Source organism: Mustela erminea, chromosome 2, assembly GCF_009829155.1.
Source record: "Mustela erminea isolate mMusErm1 chromosome 2, mMusErm1.Pri, whole genome shotgun sequence".
Lineage (NCBI taxonomy): Eukaryota > Metazoa > Chordata > Mammalia > Carnivora > Mustelidae > Mustela > Mustela erminea.
This window is the reverse complement of record NC_045615.1, coordinates 129,557,315-129,579,030: the sequence shown is the minus strand read 5'-3', so window position 1 is coordinate 129,579,030 and position 21,716 is coordinate 129,557,315. Positions and strand designations below refer to the sequence as shown.

At 44.5% G+C, this 21,716-nt stretch overlaps 1 protein-coding gene across 2 annotated transcripts in view; it reads right to left on the bottom strand.

Moving 5' to 3' along the window:
* Positions 1 to 914: 914 nt before the first annotated feature.
* The window catches only part of KLF3 (Kruppel like factor 3), a 36,180-nt gene continuing 15,378 nt past the window's right edge, over positions 915 to 21,716 (bottom strand). For both annotated transcript variants that reach the window (XM_032334075.1, XM_032334076.1), the window contains 5 exons: positions 21,507 to 21,602; positions 12,939 to 13,425; positions 12,070 to 12,220; positions 7,040 to 7,200; positions 915 to 4,973 (listed from right to left, as the gene is read on the bottom strand). In XM_032334075.1, the coding sequence (XP_032189966.1) occupies positions 4,792 to 4,973; positions 7,040 to 7,200; positions 12,070 to 12,220; positions 12,939 to 13,425; positions 21,507 to 21,563 (1,038 nt within the window). In that variant the 5' untranslated portion in view covers positions 21,564 to 21,602 and the 3' untranslated portion in view covers positions 915 to 4,791. The remainder of the gene's footprint in view (positions 4,974 to 7,039; positions 7,201 to 12,069; positions 12,221 to 12,938; positions 13,426 to 21,506; positions 21,603 to 21,716) is intronic.

Below are 21,716 nucleotides of genomic sequence, written 5' to 3'. Positions count from 1 at the left end.
GCTTTAAACAAGAACTCTTAAGTCTCCATCAGAAACCATTTGTCGTTCCTAGGCTACGAAGGACATAGCAGTGTCCATGGACATGGTGTACTGAGAGCTTTTTTTTTTAAAGATTTTATTTATTTATTTATTTGACAGAGAGAGAGAGATCACAAGTAGGCATAGAGGCAGGCAGAGAGAGAGAGGAGGAAGCAGGCTGCCCGCTGAGCAGAGCGCCCGATGCGGGACTCGATCCCAGGACCCCGAGAAGTTGATCCAGAATTAGTAGATGCAGTTACTTTCCTGTTTGATGCCCCACTCCCCAAGCTACAAATACTAATCTCTTATTTAAAAACTTAAATATGTATGTATTAGACATTGTATTTCTTTTAATTCAAGACACTGAATATCCTTTTTGGGAAAGAAGGTGAGTATCATAAAAAATATTCTGAGAATGCACTAGGTAAGTTTGTGGATTTGGTGGGGGAGGGGGGTTGTCTGCAAGCTTATGGTTTGTGGCTTAGACAACTTCCTGCTGCTGTTATCCAGAACCCAGGGACAAGGCTAAGTTAACTCACTCCTTGCAGATGCCAGTTAGATTTCTTCTTTTTTGAAGATTTTATTTATTTGACAGAGATCACAAGTAGGCAGAGAAGGCGGGGTGGGAGGTGGGGGTGTTGTAAGCAGGAGCCCTGCTGAGCAGAGAGGCCAATGCGGAGCTCAATCCCAGGACCTGGAGATCATGACCCAAGCCTGAGGCAGAGGCTTTAACCCACTGAGCCACCCAGGCGCCCCTAGATTTATTTTTCTTTCCCTCCATCGAATTTGCCTATGAAGGGGTGACTCGCTTTGCAATTTCTAAGAACTGTTTCATGTTCCATGGCCAAGTTCTGATCCTAGTGATCACTGCACAGATAGAAATCACATAATCACACTTAATATTCTGATGGTTTTATTAACAAGTATATAATACATATATTGCATACTGTATATAGTATATGAGGACTGTACAGTACAAATTTATGTTCACAGTTTGACATGACAAAATGTCATTACTGAATTCCCATTGGACTACAGAGTAGAAACAGCGAAGGTACATTAAACATTCACATCTTTAGTAAGAAAGATTACCAAAATGTTTCAGTATTTGCAAGTATACTAATGCATGCTAAAAACCTTTACCCATTCAGTCTTATTAGCTTATAAAATATATTACACTTTATTAAAAATTTCTGCATAGTTTATACAAGTATTAAAGTACTGTAAATGTACTAATCCTGCTACACTTGCAGGTATGGTTTAAGAGATGCTAAGCAGAAAGATTATTTTGACCCTCTAACACTAAGTACATAACAGCAAAAAAAAAAAAAAAGTGCTAGTATCTGTAAAACGTAATATTGTTGTAGCCCTCGTTTAATGCATGTAAAATGGCTTTGTAAATGTATTAAGTGAATTTGCGATCATTTAGAAATTGTTAACCTCGACCCAGAAGAGAATAAAGACAATTCTGAGCAACTTCATGTAAAACAGCGATTCCTTCAAGATGATGGTGTAATTGCAAACCAAATTATTTTAAAACCTTAGATCTTTGAGATTGTCTTTAAAACAATCTAATGAGGAATGACGTGCAGATATACAGTATCAGCAATAAAATCTTTCAGATCCCACATTAGTGCAACACTGATAGTGCAGATGGGTGTTTTAATAAAATATACATTTACATCTATGGTTCCCCTAGAAATCTGTTCCAAGGCTCCTGAAACTCCCGCGTATGTATCATTTCCTTGGTTGGACCTAGTTACGCTGCTAACACCTTCTCCCTACCGGACGATTTAGAATGTTAATGCCCATTTATGATGTAGATTCCCATTTTGGAACTCTACAATATGATGCATTCAGCCTTAAATGTTCTGATTTCCCCAAGATGACCCTTGGACAATAATCAAAAGAAACTCCTTAACAAGATTTATACCACGCTAACTTCATGTATACAAATCATTCTCATCAATGTAAAAAACTGCAATTAAAACCACTGATGGTGACCTGGAACATCATTAAATCCACACGTTCAAGGGCATCCTATCTTGTATTTGAGGTCTTCCACCATAACAGCTAAAAACGTCTAAGAGACTAAATTTCTCAACTATCATAGTAAAATACAAATATATATAAAAAAAGGAAATTTGGTCAAGAGCCAATCGGTAACTGAAGTATACAGACCAGCAATGGGAACAGTGGGGCTTTGCCTTTCTTTCAGACTTAAAATGAATCTTTGTTAATGAACTTGTTAACATAATCTAAGTAAACTGAACAGTAATGGAGTCTTTGCAGGGTCTTGCTTGCTCTTTTGACAAAATTTAAATATGCTGTAACAAACACACCAAATTTCATGAGAACCTACGAAGCTTTCTATCAACCAGACCCACACTCAAAAGCTAATTATTCCAAGATGATCAATTCTACCCTTTCTTGCTTTTCCCCCTACCTTCTCTATAGGTTGAACACGTGCACGCGCGCGCACACACACACACACACACACACAGAGGTCATCTCCATGAAAACAAAAAAGTTCCTCACATTCCAACTTGATCTTCAGTGTGTTGCAGAAGAACCCCTCCTAGAAATACACACTTTGGTATGAAAGTGACAGCATTTACAGTACAGACAATGCCTACTTTCCCAAGAGCCATTTTTATCCCTCAATTCATGTCATAGTTTGCAAAAACACAAAGAAAGCCCAATTAGGAGGTTTTAATATTCTGAACAAATTTCGCAGTGCTTACAAAAAAAAAAAAAAAAAAAAAAAAAAAGAAGAGAAAAAAACACAACAGAACCAAGTGCCAAGAAGGTAACAAGTAACTCTGCATTTCTCAACTGCATTTTCTTTCAGCTGGTTCAGAGGGCTGGTAAGTGGGATCTCTTAGGTGCACAGTCCCTACAACTAACTTTTTATTAACACAAAGCCATCAGAGTAAGCTCCCCACACGATTCGCGGGCCTCCAGAATCACTCATTCATTGATGTCTTAGAAACAGATGAGCAATGGATTCCTCCCAGTTAAGGTTGTGTTGGATCCTGAGTTGTGGCCGGGATGGCTCTTCAGGATTCCTCTCCCTTCTCTTCCATCCTTTATCGAGGGATGAAGGCGCGTTTGGTGACACACACCCACTGTTGCCCACTTTCTTCAAATTTAGGACCAATGACTTTTCTATGCGTGAATTATTTTTATTGGCATTTAGACTATGGTGCTCAAAAGCCAGCTTTTGAAAAAATTAAAAAAAAAAAAAAAAGGAAAAAACCCCCCACAAAACATTAAACTTCCCCCCAAAGAATGGCGCGCTACTTCTCTTTGACATAAACACGAGTCATTTTCAGCTTCTTCTAAGGGGATACTTGAGTGATCGATTTCCAAACTCTTAAATAGTAATGTTGGGGAATTTTGGAACTCTCAAGATATGAATCCCTGAACTGGGGTTTTCTGTATTTTTCAGAAATCTGTCCCCCGACTGAAGGTATGTGCGCTTCCCAACCAGCTGTATTTACAAATCGGGTCACTCGGGTCTTAAAATGAACACGTCCACTAGAGGATCAGCAGACGCTGACTTACGGTATGTGTCACAAACACAAGTGACAGCCCACTTGGCACCCTATGGTCCACACAGCAGACTTTCCGTATAAAAGCTCTATGATTAATTTGATATGGGAATACAAATACACTCAACGTTTCCCTGTTTGCAAAGAAAAAAAAAAAAGCTGCAAGTAGGTTGAGTGAAAGAAAGGCCATCCAGACTCTTCCTCAAAAGACTTTTTTCCCTTCCTACCATTACTGGGCAAAATATTTTCATGGTGTTTCGACAATCAAGGCTCGATGACCCACATTAAGGGCATCGGAGGAATGGTGACAGGGATAAGGAGGACTCACTCCATCAATTTTCGGCTCTGCTGGATGCTTCTGCACAGTCGAGCAGAGAGACTGAGGCTCTGGGGATGCCCTGTACAGCTAACCCAGTGATGAAACCTCAGTGGGAAAGCCCGAGCCCAGGAGGAAGGGGCCGGCTTCCTCCCTCGCCCACGCTGCTGCCTCTCCCCTGCGCCACGCCCCTTCATTCTGACTCCCTGCGATGCTGGGCCCCTCACTGACCGAGATCACCCGCCTAACTCAGCACTACGGCTCAGCCCGGGGGGTGGCAAAGACCTTGTTAGCTGCAGGCACAGAAGTGCATCAAGGACTGAGGACATGGTAAATCCAAGTCGACAAGCAGGGTTTGTGAAGGGCACCGGAAGGGAGGAAGGGTGGACGGACAGTCCTACCTGAAATCCGGCTGCACGTCTGCCTAACCCGGGAGAGGGGCCGCCCTACTTCTTGCTGGCAAGCACAAAATACATTCACAGGGCACATAGGTATCAAGGTCCCCTGGCAAGGACTTGCAGGCTGGATACTGTATTTCTAATACATTTACTTTGACATTCTTTTGAGAAATACATGGAGAAATCGACAATTGGCTATTTTAAGTTTACATGTTCCCTTGTTCTCATTACATTAAACGTATCTGTAAGAAGGGTTTGCTTAGCATCCCCGGAAAAAAAAAAAAAAAAAAATGTTCACATTCTTTAGGTCTGACCCGTGGTAAGGAGAGATTAGAGAACATCTACTACTGACCATATGGAAGTTTGAATGATATAAATTCCGAGATTCAGGCCAGCTGAATCCAAATTAAAATGTACATGTAAAAAATGAGTTAGATCATGGGGAGGAGGACAGAGAGCGAGCCAGGAGAGTGGGGAGCCACACTGAGGCGGGGGACGGAGCCGTTCAAACGAGCATGTGGCGTTTCCTATGGAGGGCAAGGTGGTCAGAGCGGGAGAAGCTTCGGTCACAGTCTGGACACTGGAAAGGTTTGATTCCAGTATGTTTTCGGAAATGTCTTGTTAGTTCATCAGACCGAGCAAACTTCCATGTGCATCCTTCCCATGTACATTTGTAGGGTTTTTCTCCTGCAAAAAGGAAAAACGGAAAAGCTTATTTTCTTTTTTCCCCTGAGGGTGAAAGGCTATTCATTAGTAAAAACTGTAAAGATTTTTGAGTTACAACTCTGGGCAAATATTATTTCCAAGGTATGTCCGCTCCCCAAACAAGAAAACAAGGGGCTTAATTCTCTTACTATTTAACTAGCACTCTGCACAGTTAATTCTCTTACTATTTAACTAGCACTCCCCACACAAAGAAAAGATCTTAAAAGTCTTCACAGCATAAAGCCACTGAAATCCATTTGGAGGAGCTCGCAAGTAATTTCGGTTTTGCCCTAAATAGCAGGGAGGAAATCAACTTGTGATCTGTATTTATCTTCAAGTCTTAAGCCACGGTGGTGCTTAGTTACACACAATGCTTTCCACTTAATGAGAAGTCCAAACTGAAAGTTTACAGGATTTCCTTCTTATTTTAAGTTTCCTAAAAATAAGAAGCGTGATAGACACTGACAGGAATTTCAACATCTTTTGTTTGAGTCAACTGCAATTATGCCGAGGTATAATGCTCTGAGACATCCTAAAAATACAGTAGTTCCTCCTCGGCCTGTCAGCAACGAGGTCTCTCGGACACCCTCCCGCGGGATAACGGTAGCGGACAGGTGAGGAACAGAAGACCCTTGGCGGGAAATCACAGGGAGAGCCAGCATGAAGGCCCTTACAAATAAAAAGGCTGTTAGTGGCCATCGTACATGTTTAATGTGAGTCACTAAGGGCAAATGGGCCTCACAAATCAATTCCCACTTACTATCCCCCTTGTTGTCTAGAAATTTTAAGAACTGACATGCCTTGGTATTTCGAGGAGCTCTTCAGAATTGTCTTACCTGCTTTGCTTCAGAGAATGTAAATGCTGAGGTGTTTTTCCTACATCTAAATTGTTGCTCAAATAACCAATGTCTTTTTTCATCTTAAGCTGAAGTTGGTTAACATCCCACCTTTCAGGTCGCATTAATGCCCTGGGAATGCTTTTTTACTGGTTTCCCTGGCATCTGAGACCTGATGCTTCTCTAAACGCAAGGCGCACCTCCCACCCCAAGTTCCCTTTAAGAACCCTGTGACCAAACCCAAGAACTCAGCTGTCCACAAGCTGCCGTTCCCTCTCCCTGGGAATCACCGAGTATCTTCACACCACTCTGCCCCTCTCCTTCCCCTCTCTTTCAAACCCCAGATTTTCCTTGTTGTAAACATTCCTAACAGGAGTGATTCCCAAGGCTCAACAACAAACAGCAAACAAACAACGGACATTCTGAGTGAAGGAAAATGTGCCCAGGGGACAATGGCTGTTATACTAGAATTTCACATCCAAGGGTCTGAGGTTAGAGCAGACGAGGCCTGCTGTCAGCACGGATCTCCCACACTGACTGACAAAGCGGACTGTGGGCACCATTCCTGTAGGGGTTCCTCGAGCTGCTCTGCTCATGAAACGTTCAAGAGCGAACAGAACAGCTGTGTTTTCTTCACCCGCGGAATCACTTCTGGAAGATCTGGTGGCATGCTCTGTGTTCAATCCTGGGCAGAAGAAATAATACCCCAGAACAAACAGGGCAGGGGAGAGCAAAGAAGTTCCCTCTGCTTTAGAAAATGCAAGTCACCCAAATATCTTTCCTTTTCTGTATTTGTTCTGCATAAAGAACTGTGGTGGTTTTGGTTTGCTTGTTTGCTGCCGTTGTGAATCTGGTGATGTACCACATTTATTAAAGGATGGTGCCTACAAAGGCCACATCCTTGATAAAGAGGCCCAGGGCTAAGAACATTCCCACCCCCCCTTCCCACCCCCCATCTCCCTGGAACACATAGCACACAACCCCACGGGACTGGGAGCTACCCTGTCACGGATATAGCCTTGCATCCATTCTAACTCATTACAAAAAAGTGCGTTTTTTGCAACTGGCAGAAGAGACTGGAGACAGCTCTGCTCCTTTCAAGATGCCTGGACCACGTCCTTATCATCACCTCTGAAAGCTAGAACATTCCTAATATTCCATTTCACTCTCTCTCATGAGGAAAAGATGGAGGGTATGTGGCATGTCTGATACCTGTGTGTGTTCTTCTGTGCGCTTTCAAGTGAGAGCTTTTAGTGTACACCTTGTTGCACCCATCGTAGTCACATCTGTGTATCCTCCGCTTTCTCTGGGTGTCCGGAGATTCCACAGGTAACGGTCTCTTTCCCGGTTGCACTATGACCGACGGGTGATTCCTAGGAAAGCCAACGTGCAGTGTGAAATATCCGGGGGAAAGCCTCTCTCCTTTCCTTCAGTCTACTACCAAAGGCATTAACAACACTAGGCAAAACCAACCAACCAAACAAAACAAAACAAAAAAACCCAACGACAACAACAACAAAAAGAAATTAGCTGATCAACCCAAGAAGCACTTCTATAGTCATTCAACAAACATGGAGTGAGCACCTACCATGAGCCAGGCACTGTGCTTGGCACCGGGACACAAAGATGAATAAAAACAGGGTTCCTGCCCTCGAGGAGCTCACACTCTAGGGGGAGACAGACATGTAGATAAGTAATGACAGTAAGAAGGGTTAGGTGCTACGCTAGAGGGAGACACAGGTGCTAGGAGAGGCTTTCCCTCAGTACAGATTCGCCTATTTACAGAATCTCGTGGTAGGAGAGCGAAGCTGAGTAGGGTTCCAGCGTCCTTCCACGGCTTGCCCTAATGGTCATTTAGTGTAGGGAAGATCACAGGTCAAATTCCTAAAGCTCAGGCAATCCCGCTCATCTGCATTTTATCCTCTCCGAAACTGGCAATGAGCTTCTCTTAAAGATCACCAATCCACGTCTGAGTTTCCAATTCTGGCTCTTCCAAAAGGAATAAAGAAAGGCACTGCTCTTTTCAAAACCTCAAACCTTTCCTGTTGCTGTCCTTCCTGCGTGAGGGAGATTCTGGTGCAAAGCCAGTTCTCAGGGGCACCTGACAGCTCCCTGCCTTCTGCCTGCTTGCCCACACCCCTTCCTGCGTCCGCACACCTTTCCTGGGGGGCTCTGAAAACCAATCAGGTCAATCACCACTGCTCTAAACTTTCTCTTTTTCAGAAGGAGAGAAGAGGCAGATGGGGAAAGATCTGGGGAAAGGTCTGTAAAGCTTTCTGGGGCTTCCTCTGCTAATTAATGTCAGTAATTAAAAAATTCTAATCGGTTCATTAGCTTTCCTAACGACTGATTACTTGATACATCATCACAAGCTTATGGAACTGGCCTCCAATGGTAACAGGTAATAAAAGACTTGTCTCTTAAACTGGGATCTAAAGTTCTTTAAATGGTCCAAATATCATCTGAGTTTTTCTGTGTTAAGTGTGGATGAGGAGAAGAAAAGGAATCTGATGAAAGCAAACACACACACTTGGGAGAGAAAAAAGGGTAATAAAATTTCACCATCAAAATCAAAAGGGAGCCCCTGAAATGAAGCTTGTTTTGATCTTGGTAAAAATCTCAATACAGTGCCCTATCAGGAGCTCTTCCAGGCCCATTAAGTAACTAGGAAAAGAATAAAAGGTGCACTGATTTTCAGTGACTACTTATTTTTCACTTCTATTATTAGCAAAGAAAACTGGCAGTTCTGAGTCTCACTTTACCCCTACCTTAATGTTTAGTGGGGTCAATACAGAAGAATGAATAGCCAGGTTTAGGTGGAAAAGTCAACACTGAAGGGGGGGGGGGCGCAAGGACTTCAATTATATGTATGTACAAACAGAGAGAAAATAGAAGAGTGATAGACCTGGGGACACATACAGGTTTTTAGAAAGTGGAGTTAGTACTTTAATTACTCTCCTAGAGAAAGAAAAGAGTTGTCGGTTTATTTTTAACTTTCAACTTTAATGCCATCAACTGTAAAGTTTCATCTTCATTAAAAGAACTTCAGGAAATAAAATGCTGGGGGGGGAACGGAATGGTTAAAATGTATCTCCTCTGCCGCTGGGATACTGGGGGAGTACCCCAGGTGATTTTAGAAATCGCTCCCGATTATTAGATTTTATGCGTTGGAAATCTGTCTCACAGTATCCGCGCGGTAGTTCTGACTGCTTTCCCCAGCTCATTTTGCATATAAAGGTATGTTAAAAGGCTATGTGCTCCAACGTCAAATCCCAGCTCTGTCACTCAGAGTCCCTGGGACCCTGGGCAAGGGACTGATCTCTCTGTGCCTCCATGTCCTCTGTACAGTGGGGATGCTGGTAATAATAGTATGTCAGAAAGTTTTGAGTAACATACACAGAGGACTGCAGGGTGAATCTAGTAAATGGTCACAGTTAATACTTTGAAGTTCAGAAGAAACCCATTTGCAAACTTGGCCTCTACAGTGGTTTAATTTCATGAGGCGTTTTCTGGGGGATCTCCCAACACCAGGAAAGGAAATCCCTGCTTGAGCCAATGTCTACCTTGAAAGGTAGCATCATTCTGAGAGCAGGTGGCGGCCCCACCTCTAGAGGGCTGGAGGCTGGCACAGGCGGCAGCTGGAGGCCGGGGTCTCAAGACTGCCCCCTTTTTGGACTCTCCGCTGCTCATTTTCAGAGAGGCTGTTTGGGATCATTACAACCAAGGGTTGCGCTGTAATTCACAGACACAATTAAATGGGGAGATCTGATCCTCAAGTTCTTTCTTCTAAATACATTTCATATATGTAAATATAAAAAAAAGAGAAGAGAGAAGGAATCTGATAAGACATTCAAGTGTCTTTAAAAATCATCCTAGAGCTCTAACTCCTCTGTGCAAGCAAATGGATTTCAAAGCTGTATCTCAAAGTCTGCCTTCGGACAGGAAGAATTTCCGGAAAGAGAATTATTGGGACCGCCTCACTGCAATGGCACTAGGCACTTGGTTTCAATCGATTCTTTCCTGGCTAGCTGGCTTCCTATGTGGGCTGCTACTGGGCACATTCCAAGACATTACTTAATCACATCTGTGAGAGAATTACTTAAAGACTACATGTCCCAGTTGTGGCTAATCTGTTGAATTTTTTGAGGAGCAAAATGCATTCATAGGTCAGCATTAAAATAAGCATATTACTCATTGATCATTAAAAGCCACCGAGCTTGAGATCATCAAAAGGACATCTCTCAAAGCAAGCATAAAGTATGTTCTTTTCAGCAGCATTTTGAGTGCAAAATAATGCTCTCCAATCTTCTTCTTCTGTGACGGTTTACGTTGCAATTCAGTCACCTCGACTTTGGAATCACCCCTTTTCAGTCCGTGGGTCATCCCTCCCTCTCTCTGCGGGCACTTTGGCTGTATTCCATCTTACTCACCACGTGGGCAAGAACAATAAGTGCAAGTCATGTAGCCAGTCACCTTGCCAGAGACACCTGGCACCATAAAAGAGGAGGGAACTTGGCCCGCAAAGTATGTCTATTTTGGGTCTTTCTTTGGGTCTTTCTGGGTCTCCTTCCACCCGAGGGCAGGAGTGGGGGGGCACTGGTCAGATAGGGACGTGGCAGGAAGAGCCCTCATCAGGTGGCAGGGGGATGGAGGCTGGACCCCGCTGCTGTTGTTCACACTGTGACTCTAGGCAAATTATTTAATGTCTTGGCTCAGCCGTCTCCATTTGCTCTGACTCCCACAAGCTTGTTGTGCTGCAATGAACTAATTCCTTTGGAAACACGTGGGAAAGTCTCACCGGGGGTGGTGGAAGCATGATGCAACTGTGAACTGTGAAAGGTAGTACTAGTCCAAGTTCACCACTCTTTCCCTGCTGATGTGGCTGCTCGTAGGATTCATTCTCTTCTCCAGTTCTCAGGGAGCCAAGGACAACCCCTCCCCCCAAAATAACCAACTAGGACTTGTTGCAATGGGCACTGAACATGACCTTGAACATGACCTACTATGAAGGGGTGCCTGCCTGGGTTAGATGTGGACAGAACTAGAATGCAGATTTTAAGTTCAAGAAAATAGCTCTTGGAAAGTTGGGAGAATTCACACTCTGTTGCAGAACGCCTTGGGTAAGAGAGACGGGAAAAGACGAAGTAGAAAGGAGTGCAGAACACTGTTTCAAGTTGGAGAAAAGTACTATGGGAGAAAGAGGACAGAAGGGGCCTGGAGGGAAGGAAGCCTACTGCCTAGTACCAGGAAGTCGGCCATGGTAGTCAACCTTCAAAGTGCCACACCACAAGACAATGAACAAGGAAAATAATCACAACCAATAATGAAAACAGAGAGGAAACGGAGGCAGCAAGACTGACTAGGCCAAGGTCATACATATGGTGGAGAGCAGAGCTGGGATCCAAGATGCCTGACCCAAAGGTTACCTTCCGAGCTCCTACAAACACAGCCTCCAGTAGAAGGCCAGACAAGGCTATCTACTGCAGCGAATTCCATTAATAATGCTATTGAACTTGTGTAGGACACCCATCACAAGTTAGACCTAAAACAAACCACTGTTCAGGGCTTGGATGTAGTTGATACAGAAACCTTCCTCCTGGATGGCAGTTCTAAACCACGCTGAACATTCTAAGGGCAGATGTGATGAAGACCAGAGACCAGAGAATAATGGGTTATTCCAACACTGAACTTCTCCGAGCTACACAGCAACTTTCTGTTGCCACCACTGTCTACAGGTCTTTCTTGGAATGACTTCCTCGGGCTCACAGGTGGCCTGAAAATTCTGACTGAAGACATTCCCCATCACAGAAACAGTATTAGAGGTGACAACTGGAAGGACGAGGTGTGTCTTTTCAAGTTTTCACGATCCAACCTCATGTAGAATATCCCGAATATCAAATTCAATCCATATTGGGATAAAGATTATGGGAAAACTATGTATAGTCTAGGAGGGTTAAAAAAAACACCAAAAAACTCCCCCCAAACCGCAAAACTCCAAGATAAAAACAACTGTTGTGAAAAGTGGCAATCGTAAGTGCTCAATCTGTTGTCGACTTGATGAGAATGTCAGGATGCAGTCCATACAGCAGAACACACTGCCTTTGGAGAGATTTCCCATCCTTCCCAGTGGCTGCAAGGTGTTCCTGGCAATCCACACAGCACGAGCTGGAAGCGCGTGCTTCCAACCCAGGTCCCAAGATGCGCACTGGCACGCAAAGTCCGGCAGACCTGAATATACTTACTCTTGCAACAGTGCTTGCGGGGGGGACACTGAGTTCATTAAAGGGGGTGACATTTCTTCAGGATAATAATCTGTCCTCTGTGGTTCAATCCCAGGTTCTATTTTAATTTTTTTCTGTAATATAGGCTTCTCGTATGATTCAATTACAGGTACTAAAAAAATAAAAATAGAAAAGTCACTCCATGTACAATCGACCGATTTCAGGTTTTTTTTTTTTTAAAGTTTACTGCACAGCTTCTATCTATGACAAGGATGTGTGGAGTATCTATTGGCTTCTGGCAAAATTTACAGCAGAAAGCAAATCTGGGGGGTGGAGGAGATCTCGTTTCCCCCCAACCACTACTCCACCAGCAAGCAGCAAGCATCAGAAGCTGACCTTTGAGCACACTGGCCCCAAATGGGTCTTCCTTAGGATTCTAGGAAATCTCCTTTTAACCCCACAGTCTTCTGCCTGCGACCAGCCAGTAAATGAGCTGGCTTTTAGTAACCATTACTTATCACTGCGATCAAAGGCATTTATTAAATGCCATTTTAACGGAACCAGGTCAGCATTCAATAAAGCAGAATACAAAGTCAGGATTTTTAGTATCCTGAAGTTGACAATTATGCAGTGGGCGTAACCATTTCATGGCATTAAACAGCCAGGTTCCTGGGAGCTCTTCTAGTAGCAACACTTAAAAAAAAAAAAAAAAAAAAAAGGAGAAAGGACCCCCCCCCCCCCCCACCCCAGGACATCAGAAAGGAAATGCCTCAGGCAGGCCGACCCTAAGGGGACTAGCTCCTCCAAGAGCACAAGAGCTCTTGGTCCGGCCCCCAGTGCAGCCCCCGGTGCAGCCCCCAAGCGGCTGCACAGTGGGCGGTGGTCTTTACCTTGCATGCTGCTGTTCGAGTTCTCCATGTCCTCCGACAAGGAGACCATGAGCGGCTGCTGGAGGTGGCTGGTGTACATGAAGGGGACCGGCTGCACCACGACGGGCTGGATGACGGGCAGTATCCCGGGGCTGCGGATGCCGTGGCGGGACAGGGCGGCGGCCATGACCGGGGGCATGGACAGCGGCACGCCGAAGGGCTGCACGCCCGGGGGAGGCGGCGAGTACTTCTTCATGGGCGGGCTGGAGGAAGGCATGCTCAGGCCGGGCGAGGCTCTCCGGTGCGAGGGCTGGAACTTCAGCGACGAAGGAGAACTGCCCGCGGAGGGCGGCGAGCTGCGCTTGTTCACGGTCAGGTCCACCGGCTCCATCTGCATCCCGTGCGACAGGCCCTCCGGGGTCTGGAAGAACTTATCCGGCAACGGGGTGGAGTAGATGACGCCGTACTTGTTGGGCTTCATGGACTCCATGTAACTGGATGGGTAGGACTGTCGGGAAGGAAACACAGAAGCGTCTAAGCCGCGACACAGGTGCATTCGCTTCGGACATGGGAATGAAACTGGAGAGGTCCTCCAAGGCACGCTCATTTACGTGGGCTCAATAAGCAGGGTACGGTCAGACGGCTACTGACCCTAAACAATGCCATGAGGGGGCTAGTGCAATGTGTCTCATGAAAAATTCTAACTGAATTCCCCAGACGTTAAGGTTGAGGTTCAGGTTGATACCAGGCAAAAATTCTAGAACAGGTCATAAACAGAAGACTTATGATGGGCCTTGATTGGTGGGAGTCGGTGTTGGGGTTCACCAACAGCTAGCCAAGCCAAGAACCACCCCCCCAACACACACACAGCTTTGCTGATGTGGCTCCTCAGCGGGCAGGAAATGCTGTCACTCCCTTCCAGAGGAGGACGTCTGTCCTTCTCACCATACGCTGGTGTAGAATACGGAGAACCGGGGCTGCAGGGCAGTAGGTCTGGGGGGTGGCTTCAGCTGCTGACCAACCCATGCCGAGGGTCCCCCGACCCACAGTCCTGGTTTGCCCCCGACGGTCTGGTTTTAGCACTAAAAGCCCTAGTCCCAGGAGCCGCCTCAGTCTCCAGCAACCAGGTCAGTATCCCTCCCACCTCCACACCCCGAAGCCCACCCGCAAGCAATCCGTCCTTGACCCCAGCTTTTTCAATGGTCTTAGTCACCGCTTGAATGAAACCGTAGAAGGTGACCTGATGTCCAAGTTTGTGCATGACACAGAACTGTGAGACAGTTAATGGGACTCCAGTTAAGGACACAAGGTGCTTGAAGCAACTTGCACACTGACCCAGGCCTGGTGCCTCCTCCAAACCTAAGAGGTGACAACTGACCTACTTTATCTCTATTCTATTCTATTTTAAAGATTTTATTTGACAGAGAGTGAGTGAGACAAGCAGGGGAGAGGGAGAGGCCGGCTCCTACGGAGCAGGGAGCCCGACTTGGGGCTCAATCCCAGAATCCTGTGATCATCACCTGAGCCCAAGGCAGACACCCGAACGGCTGAGCCTCCCTTTAAAATACCCTCCTCTCTTGTACTATCAGAATAATGGACTACTCCCAGTTTTAAATACAAACCAATCATAATCACTACACACTATGGGTATGGTCCTTGGCCCTGGAATTCACTAGAATGACTTCTATTCCTTAGTCATCATTGGGGGGAAAAAAAAAATCTCTGCTATAGGATGTTTTTTAAAAAATTACATTCAACAGTTATTTTCTTTACTCTTAGGTATTTTAGGGAAATTGAAACGTTCAGTGATGACCATTTCAAGTCCCTGTGCAGGAAACTACTTTTATTTGAATTCTTTACACTTGATCTTAGCCAGAAAGCCAAGAAGCGATGTATCTGAATATACTGAAAGTGGTAATACACTATTCCTCCCTTCCAGCTTTCAAATCCAATGCAGCTCTCATCCTGAGACAATACTAGCTCATAATACAGCCAAGAAAACCAACCAGTGGGGCCTTATCATTAAAGGGCTTAAATGCATGATAAACTTCTGGGTTGCCCCAGTCCCCCAGTGGCCACAATTGTGAGTTATAAACAATTGTGGGACAGCGGTGGTTTTTACTGGGATTACCACGGATATCACACCCTTTCTTCTCTGGGCCTCCACTAGGTAAAACCTCCACAGGGCTAAGCACCCTGGTGTTGTTGCAAAAACTCCCTTCTCTGAGCATAGCAGGCCTAAGATCAGAGTATATGGGCAGTATGGGACCAGGCAGTATTTATCTTTATCTGCCTTTTTTTTAATTTTAATTTTTTTTGACAGAGAGATCCCAAGTAGGCAGAGGCAGGTAGAGAGAGAGAGAAAGGAAAGCAGGCTCCCTGCTGAGCAGAGAGCCCAATGTGGGGCTCATCCCAGGACGCCGGGATCATGACCCAAGCCGAAGGCAGAGGCTTTAACCCACTGAGCCACCCCCCCTTATCTGCTTTTGAAGTCACTTTCTCACTGTTAAGATTGTGTGTTTTGTTCTTTTGTCCTTTCTTTATCCCTGTCAACGCCCATCATCTCCTAGAACTGTGATTTCTGTAGTAGGTACACACCTCTCTGGGGGCACCGAAGATATTTCTAGACAGTACACAAAAAATACACAGTGCTTTAAAATAGTTACGTGTTTATTTAAATTGCACAAGAAAAAACTTTTTTGTACAGCAGTGATACGTCCTTTTCAAAATTTATTATGTTAATAAAAGCATGTCGACAAAAGAGAGCAGGAAAAATGACTAAATATTAGAATCGAAGGTGCCATAGGGATAGGGCAAAATTTGTCAGGATGACTGAAAACCCACATTCTAAATTTTAAATAATTTAAAATTGTAACTGGATTCAATAAGCTATGTTGTGAGCTTCACCCACACTGTGGTGCTAGAAGTCCCTTCTCCAGTAGGAGCACTGTAATAGGTCTGATTCCCCCTAATCAGGGCTTCTCAAACCTCGCTCTGCATGAATGCTCCTGACCCATCTTGTCAAAATACAGATTCTGAGTTTCTGGGGAGCAGCCCTACGGGCATAGACCTTTTGAAGAACAGCATGGCTCTAAATGACAAAGAGATACAGAGTAGAATAAAAATACCAATTTTTAGTATTAAAATTTGGTAAGCCATTCAGAAACAATTTAAAGGTGGGGGAAGAATTTTTCACTAATAATACTGTTTAAAAAACAAGGACGTGAAAATAAATAAGGAAATACAAAATATATAAATGGTGATTTATAAAAGATTTAATTTATTTAAGAGAGACAGAGTCCGTGTGCACAGGGGAGGGGGGAGCAGCACCGGGTAGGGGTGTGGGCAGAAGGGGAGGGAGAGGGAGACAATCTCTAAGACACTCCATGCCGAGGAGGGAACCTGATGAGTAAGAGGTCAGATGCTTAACTGACTGAGCCACTCAAACGCCCCCTATAAACTGCTGTTTTGGAAAACAGCTTTGAGTTATATATCAAGAGTCAGAGGAAAAGACTATTTCTACCTTTCTTTAGAACCAGGTACATGTAAATATACCACAGGGTGAGAGACCCAAAACATCAAGCTGTATTAATACTAAATACATTTACATTTAAATAGTAAAATATATAAAGTTAAGAGGCAGTGATTTGCTTCTTAAAAAAAAAAAATTCCTAGTATGTACAACAAAGGTTTAAAGAAGTCATTAAATACAGGTGTAGAAAGATTTCTCCTAGTTCTAAAGGTCAACTCACTTCATAGGATTCTCAAAAGGGCAAAAGTCATGGTACTAGAAACAAAAAGTTAGGAAATGGGAGGCAGCATTTTTTTCTCCTCACCAAAATGTACTTCTCCCTTATTTTCAGCCCTATTCTTCAAAGACCTCCCTATGACCTAGATTTTAATGCCAAGTTATTGGCAGCTAAATAGAAAGCAGAATGAGGACACACTTTTACTGCTGTCACTGCTGGATTTTTCTAACTGTGGGGTGAATTTAAGGAAAAGTAGGAATTTAGAACCTGGGAGATTTGCAAATTTAATAATCATCTCAAGTTTCTCGAGCCATAAAGAAAGAGAAAGCCACACATCAAGCCAAGTTTTATAAACATGCACATTCCTGCTGACTTTGCTCCCCAGTGGCTGCCCCGCGCCCCCCACCCCCTATCCCCTGGCCCGACCTGCAGTATATGTAAGGCTACAGGGCTAAAAGTAGGGAGACACGTTTGGACACACAACAGAGTACACAATTAACTATTTCCAGTCTGACTGCCTTGTTAAAGGGTGAAGAAACGCAGCTCCTCATACCATTTCACCAGAAAACCCCACAGCAGTGGTTACCAGAGCCTTCTGTGAGATGCGTCTGCTTCCATTGTCTGGGTGGAGCACACGAGCTACTACACAGCCAGCAACGGTGCGGATCTCCGCAGGACAGGGTTCGCTCCGGGTGTGTGCCTTCGGGGGACACCACGGTAATAGGAGCCTGTCTCTGTTCCAAACCTTTCCTATCTCCTAGCAAAGCAGCGCAAACAGGCGCTGGAGGAGCCCCAAATCCAAACCAGACTCAAGTGTTGATGAGGTAGCCAGCCCTCCTCCGGCCCTCGATGGCCACCCAGCCCCGCTGTGCACAGCGCTCACCTGGGGAGACCTTCTATCCTGGAACAGAGCAGCCTCAAGACAGACTCCAGCAAGGGTCTCTCCGATTTTTTGGCCCTCACTGGGGGTGGGAATGGGCTGTTAACTTTCCAGAAAGTTCTCTCCCGTTGTGACAGACATTTATGTCACATTTATTTGCAGACTGCCTCCTCTTACCAGAACAGGAGATGTGGGTCTGGCTTTCATCGATAAACACGGAATGAATGAATGAAGTGAATTAGTACACACTGAGCGGGTTTTTATCACTGTTAAGACTAAAGATAGCACCCATTCTTTGGATTCTTGAAAAGCAGGAGGATTTTAATTGTGATAGGAAAGAAGGCACAGCGTTTGGATGATTTTCCAAAGCTAACACTTTGTACCTAAGTCTACATTTTTTTTTGAAGATTTTATTTATTTATCTGTGAGAGAGAGAGCGAGAGCACGCAAGCACAAGCAGGGGGAGTGGTAGGCAGAGCAAGAAGCAGGCACCCCACGCGGAACTTGATCCCAGGACCCTGAGATCTTGACCTGAGCCACAGGCAGGGGCCCAACCGACTGAGCCACCCATGCATCCCTTAAGTGAGCATTTCAATCGTTTGTTTCATTGGGAAGAGTTTTGGTGAGTTTTCCATCACCAGACAGCTGAAGTGGATAAAGTGATTGCACGAAACACTGGCAGTAGGGTCTCTAGTTCACTGTTCTTTAATATGAAAAAAAGAGTGAGCGTCCATGACAGGTCCAAGGCAAGTCAAAGGAATCTTCCTACCAAGGGTGGGGTTCCCAGTGCTGGAAGGCGTGGTGCGTTTATAAACACACACTCTGGAAACAGCCGATGTCATACTCTTCTATGCAAACAAAAGTAGAAAGCGCTCTTTCTGCCAGGCTCAGAAGAGTCATGAAAGTTTCTGGGAGAACGGAACAGAGGTCCTACTGATTTTAAGTACTTCTCAACCTGTAAGGAGTCTGTTAGAGGGTAATTTTCATTACAAGAAAGGGGGGGGGAATACACCCCCCACACACACCAAGAAGTTATCTTTCCTTAGGAATGAAATTAAGAAAGACTACTTTGAAAAACTTTGGTTTCTTTCTCACTTCCTGAATTCAATTCCTTAATCTCCAGCTTTCTTTGATGATATACTGGTGAAAGTAACTCTTCACATGTGCATTTTGTATTCACAGGCTGTTTCTTCACGTACATATGATCATCTTCAATTTGACAGAAAGGAAAGAGGCTCAGGGAGCCATGGGTGGTTTGCCAACATCACACTGATAGGAGGTGGCGGGGATCCACAGCCAGGGGAGGGGGCCGTGGTCTACTCTGCCCCACATTCTCGCACTTTTTCCTAGGGCGGTTCAAAGCCATCCTGTTTGCCTCAAAGCTCAAGGTTGAAGCAGGGGAGGGTACTGAAGTCTTGCATTTCCCTAAGCGAGAAAGGACACTTCCTTATTTTCTCTAAACTACAGCAAAATACCAAATAAGTAACCAACCTTCAGGTCAAGGGTGGGATAAAAAAAAAAAAAAAAAAAAAAAAAAAAAGAGGAGTAAAGGAATAATAAATTAGGTTTAGCACAGTCTACCTAGGGAGGCAGGAAAGATAAAATCAGAATAGTCAGGAGTGGAAACAAAGGCTTTTTATTTAGTTTTGTTAAGTAAAATAAATTGTAACACCCCACACCCCCCAAATGTTTCAGTTAACTGAGGTTTTGCTGAATTAAGAGAAAGACATTTCCTTGTGGGGACTTATTCTAACTTTGGTGAAATGATCTAATTAAATTTTCTAAGTGTCAGCTGGAAGCTGAAATTGAGAACTGCAGTATGAAAGAGAAAAAAGATCATTAATTGCAAAGACACTTCTATATGTTTTAACTTCATGTATTTATTTAAGTTACAGCATTATAAGTATAATGTTACTTCAAATTCATTTCCCTTCCATTTTTTTTTTCAGTCAAGTGCATTTGCTTGCTCTTAAATTATATCATACCAACTTGGCAATGCCGATCTTCATTTGAGCTTTAAATTGGCTCTTCAGCCGTATTTTCATGCTTGATTAAAGGCAGTGGAAGTATACGGAGTATTAAAATGCATCAAAGATGGTTCTGCATCATTTATAAAATTAATCATATTCTCCAGTACTAAAAACCTATTCATATTTCAAGGATATAATTAATAGGGAAATTTTATACCTCAATTTTCCTCCCGTGTGATCATGCAAAGTTTGGGGTAAGGGGTTGATGAGTACAGTGAAAGGACCACGTAACATCAGAAGTCAATTCAGTTTTTTGATTAAGGAAGTTCTTATTGCTCAGTTACTGAGTATTTAGCTTATCCAGTTATCACACCAGAATGTAAATGTTATTTCCTGAAACCCACTCAGACCTCACTTTTCACTGTCCACAGCAGTAAACACTTCACGGGCTCAGTCCTACCCATGGCAACTCAGCTCCAAGGGCCTCTGAGTGACCCCTGTGTCTTGTATAAACATTTTTGGCAGCAGCTTCAGTGGCCGATGCATAAGGATGATCTAATTTTGCAAGCGTGTCATTACCAACCTTCGGATACACCACTCGGGCCAAGTTTTTCCCCTTGTGACTATTTTCCAAGCCCGTGGAAGAAAAGAACAAGTCGGAGTGGGAGCCTTGCCTTGTTATTTCCTATTGGCCCAACCAATGGCCGGGAGTCCAAACCACTCCCTGCCTGTCAGGCCCCCCCCCCCCGCCCCCTTTTGGTTACCACCCGTTACCACCCTGCCCCACTTCCACCTCACCAGTGCTGGACCCTGACAAGCCTCTAGCTCACGCCTAGCCGCCTGCGGCCCAGAAGCATGGTGGGGAGGGGCACTGGCTTCACACACTGGTGCTGAAAAAGGCAAGCAGACTCCCTCCCAGCCAGACTCCTCCAAGTGCAAAGGAATCCCACCCTCAAGGCCATGTTCTCTTTCACTACCATCTCCTCAACCATCTCACCCCAGGAACAGCTCAGGATCGCTGCTGTCAGTCGGTTTTTAAGCAAATCATTTTATTCTGAGTAAGTTTTTAGATGCAGGACTTGAGGACTCCCCCCCCCCCCCCGTTTCCTTTTTTATTTCATCAGCTCCATGAAGGAGATGCTGAACACTACAGAAGTCAAAATGGAATGCTTTCTTCTTCCAGTATTAAAAAGAAAAAGACATTCACAAACATTTTTAAGAAACTCTTCTACTGGGCCCCTGGGTGGCTCAGTCAGTTAAGCCTCTGCCTTCGGCTCGGGTCATGATCCAAGGGTCCTGGGATCGAGTCCCAGCGCTGGGCTCCCTGCTCAGCAGACCGCCTGCTTCTCCCTCCCCTGCTCTCCCTCTCTGTGTCAAATAAATAAATAAAATCTTATAAAAGAAAAGAAAAAAAGAAACTCTTCTATTACGATCGGGGTGGTGATCTTGATTAAATAAACACCTCACAGGATTACTGTCTTGATGCAGATTTCTTATAAAAGTACATCTGAAAATTGCTTCCTAACCATGATAAACATTGCATACAAGGATTTTTTTTTTTTTTAATGTTCCTGGGGGCAATTGGCGGGGGTGGGGTGGGGGTTGGAAGTCCCCAGATGCACATTAATTGTTAAAAATCAGTCTGGCCAGACCTTTTTTTTGGCCCAAACCAATAATCCTGAGAGCTCAAACTAAAAAGCTGGTAACGGGAGTTTTTGTAAACCTCCTTCCAGTCATGGCTAGATTCACCTCTGACCCAAGTTCCGTGCGGATCCAATCTTGGGGGCATGGGGTAATAGACCCCACTGATTAAAGGACGCACAACTGCTAAAAGGGTGTTCACCCCACTCACTGACTGAGGCTTTGAGAAAAGTCTGTTCACCAAATGTCTGTCTGGTGATGAGTAACTTGAAGGAGTAACACAACACACAGTCATGTTATTGGCACTGGGAATAAAAGAGAAGAGGTGGCTCAATTTTGGAAAACTTACCACCGACACGGGGTCCATGGCCTCTTGCTTGACAGGGACTGGGTCAAACATGAGCATTCTTTTAGTTCAGCTTTCTAGGGTGCTCTGGTGTTTGGCCTAGAAAACAAAACAAGCCGTCCAAATAAACCCCAAGGTTACTTTAAATATAAACTAGTAAAAAGAAAACTTAAGAGTCCTCAAACCCCTTCCTTAGCTCCTTCCTCTCCCCTG